Raw genomic sequence first — 3,353 nt, 5'->3', positions numbered from 1 at the left:
GCCGCCCGCCCGCCTCACCCCTCTCGAAGTCCATCTCGTCCAGCGTCTGCTGCACGCCGGGAGCCGCGCTGGGGCGGGAGCAGCAGGGGCCTTCGGCGCAGGGCCGCGGCTCCGCCATGTCGCCCTCGGCGCCCTCCCACCCGCTGGCGGGCGCGGCCGCGGGTAAGGTCACGGGCACGGGCGCCGGCGCGGCCTCGGCGGGCAGGGCGGGCGCAGCGCGGCCCACCCGCCCGGCCTGACCACTCGGCGTCCGCACGAGCCACAGGGCCGACCAATCAAGCGTCTGGGTCTGAGCCCGGGAGCCAATCGCGGCGGTGGGGTGGGACCTGGGGGGGTGGTGTGCCTGGCCGCGCCCGCCCGAAGCGGCCACGCGAGGGCGTCCCAGGCTAAGCGGAGGCCGGGGCGCGCCCGCTGGAACCCAGTGGGGCGGGGGTGGGATGGGTCGGGAGCGTTTATGAGGCGTCCTTCCAGGTTCTCTTCGTCCCACCGGGCTCCCCAGGGCAGGGGGTCGCCGGGAGCACCCCAAGGTCCTTTCCCCCCCCTCTTCCCCCCACCACGCGGGCCCAGGAAGACGGGTCACCGCGCCGCCGCGGTGACCACTTGAAAGGCCGCGCGACACCCTCCCTCCTCTCGCCCCTCCTGCTCACTTTTTAAAACCCCGTGGGAGGCAGGTAGTCATGACCTATCCTGCCGCTGGGAACACCTGCACGTAGGCCCGGGGGGCAGGGAAAAGGGCCTGGAACCCTCAACCCCACAGTGGGCACCTAGTTTACCGAATCAACCTTCGTGTATCAAGATATTCTCTGGGCTGTGGCTAAGTGACCGTGCAGGAAGCGTAGCGTGCTCAAGTCAGCAGATGCCAGCACTCTCTTAACAGCAGGACGCCTGGCAGCAGCCTATTCCAGCCACAGCAGGCACCCCCAGACCGGTCAAGGGTACAGAGGACTGGCTGCCTGTGTGTGGGCGTGAATTATAGAACCCAGGCGGGGTCCTGTTTTTCTTACAAATATCTGGGCCCTGCACGGCTCCTTCCATAGGACAGGGGCTTGGTGCCCACCGGGTGGCAATGGGGAAAGTTCCCTATGGTGTGTGGCTGAAGCATTCAGGGCTAAGTCTGGAGGGTAAAGGCTGGAAGTCATCTTTCCTCCCTTAAGCTGGTTGGGAGCCCCATCCTCACACGAGCCAGCCCACACCACCTTAAGCTTGCTTCTCGGAAGTTCCCCTCCTCGGCCCCCTCGCTCCCATTTCCCCTTCCCAGAGTTCTGGGAAGCCAGGCCCCTCCCGCTCTCCTGCTTCTACTCCCCATGCCCTGACTTCTCCCTTTGGCCAGAAGCCAAGGCTGCCTCTCAAGAGGCTGTGGCCCTGGTCTGGCTCCCAGCCCGAGCCACCACTGTGGGAAAACATTGGCGCCTGGGCTGTCCCCCCTCCAGAGAGGGGCACAGGCAGGAGGGGGACCACTGAAGGAAAGGGCGGCTGCCCCAGGACTGAGAAGGGGGGCAGTCCAGCCCCACTCAACCCACAGGGAGTCTCCCTCTTGGCACCCAGAAGGTTTTGGCCCAAACGTCTTATCTCCGTGACAGGAAGTTTCATTTTCTCCATTTTATTTGTCCATATAAAAATACTCAAATATTTACAACAAATAAATACGTGGGGACACAATAAGTTACACTGTGAGAAGCCCTCCTCCCGGGGCTGGGAGAGGATGTGCCGCATCCACAGCATGCCCGCCCTCTCCCCCCCTCCCCCCCCCACCACCTTTCCCAGCCCTGCCAGGGAGGACAAGTATAAAATACCACTGAATCCCAGGGCCAAGCGGGAGGCCCCTCCCACCCTTCCCCCAAACACACAGGAGGCTCCATCTCCCTCCCCCCACCCTGAAAACATTCACAGCCCCGGGAGTAGGACCAGGCCCACCCCAGAGCCCTGGACTCCCCCAAAGGGGCACAGCACCCTGCCCAGCCCACCCCCGTATGTACATGGCTGCCCCCCACTGGGGACAGGCGGGGGTAGGAGAGGCAAAGTGATACAACCCCTTCCCCTTCATAGCTTCAGTGACCCACCAGGAGGACCCCAGGCCAAGGGAAGACTTGACAGAAACAGGAAGACTGTGTCACACACCCACACACACATACGTGCACACGTCCACAGACACACATGTATGTACACAAACACACCCACATCTCCAACTTCCGCCTTGAAAGGTTTTGGCTGCTGGGGTCCCGTGCGTCTGTGATTCACAGCCCCTCACAGAGGAGGAAGGTGCCCTCTGTTGTGAGGCTGGTGCCCCGGTGAGCCACACCAAGTGGCAGTGCCCGTGCTGAGAGAGCAGGTCCTCATGGCCGGGCGGTGCCGGGCAGGGTCCGTCCGGGGCAGAGCAGGTGCCCGTGCCATGTCCCTGAGGTAGCTGGTGCCTGTGCAAAAGTAGGAGCCGCGCCTCCCACGCTGCCCCGCCGGAGGGGTACCCTCACACGGAGGACTCCTCGGGGTTGGAGTCCGGCAGCTGCTGGCGCTGCTGCAGTTTGCGTCTCAGTTCGTCGGCGAGCTCAGGCAGCGGGTGCCCGAGGCTGCCCCGGTCCTCCCCTCCCAGCTGTAAGCGCACGTATCCGTTGGCATTGGAGTTCCGCCCACCCCCCAGGTGGAGCCGAGTTGGAGAAGGCAGGGGCTGGCCGGGGATGCCAGGAGGCGGCGAGGGGGGCCCGCCGCCAGGCTGGCACCGGGCGTGTCCAGGAACAATCTTGAGGGAGCCATCCGAGTAGTAGTAGCCCACGGGGTCCCAGAGTTTCTCGTCCGTCTCGGGGCCGGGCCGGAAGGGGGGACTGGTGGGCTCCTTGGGCAGCTCCAGAGGGTACACCAGGGTCCTCTCGGCTGCCTTGGCGCCCTTCTCCAGCTCCTCCCGCAGCCGCCGGCGCAGGGACAGAACCAGCAGCAGCAGCACAAGGCACACGGCCCCCAGGGCCACCACGGCCAGCCACACCAGCCCCAGGCTCTCCAGGGGGGCCCGGGCCTCCAGGGTCACCGACGGGCCCGCCACCACTGCCACCAGGTAGCCTTCAGCAGCCAGCCGGGCCCCCTGCTCCTCCGAGAAGCAGTGGTAGGCCCCAGCGTGGCGGGGCTGGGCGGCCATCACCACCAGGGCCTGCAGCCGGGCGTCGTAGAGGAAGGAGCCGGGCTGCTCTGCAGGCAGCTCCCGGCCCCCAAAGGTCCAGCGGGCATGGGCGAGGTTGGAGGAGAGGCGGCAGGGCAGCACCAGGTCTGTGCCTGCCACCACTGTGATGTTTTTGGGCGTGAGCCTGACTGCAGCGGCAGAGAAAGCAGAGCAGAGAATCAGTGCAGGAAACCCAGGCCGGGGCGGG

General features: G+C 65.8%; 2 protein-coding genes across 2 annotated transcripts in view; both read right to left on the bottom strand.

Moving 5' to 3' along the window:
- ANKRD39 (ankyrin repeat domain 39) overlaps positions 1-127 on the bottom strand; it is a 4,562-nt gene extending 4,435 nt beyond the window's left edge. Inside the window, exon 1 of the mRNA XM_007470179.1 lies at positions 19-127. Coding sequence (XP_007470241.1) covers positions 19-118 — 100 coding nt within the window. The 5' untranslated portion in view covers positions 119-127. The remainder of the gene's footprint in view (positions 1-18) is intronic.
- A 1,456-nt stretch (positions 128-1,583) lies between these two features.
- SEMA4C (semaphorin 4C) overlaps positions 1,584-3,353 on the bottom strand; it is a 7,730-nt gene continuing 5,960 nt past the window's right edge. The window contains exon 14 of the mRNA XM_007470178.1: positions 1,584-3,294. Within this exon, the coding sequence (XP_007470240.1) occupies positions 2,465-3,294 (830 nt within the window). The 3' untranslated portion in view covers positions 1,584-2,464. The remainder of the gene's footprint in view (positions 3,295-3,353) is intronic.

Source organism: Lipotes vexillifer, unplaced genomic scaffold, assembly GCF_000442215.2.
Source record: "Lipotes vexillifer unplaced genomic scaffold, Lipotes_vexillifer_v1.1 scaffold1139, whole genome shotgun sequence".
Classification (NCBI taxonomy): Eukaryota; Metazoa; Chordata; class Mammalia; order Artiodactyla; family Lipotidae; genus Lipotes; species Lipotes vexillifer.
Note: the sequence above shows the minus strand (reverse complement) of the source record. Positions and strands in the feature narration are given on the sequence as shown.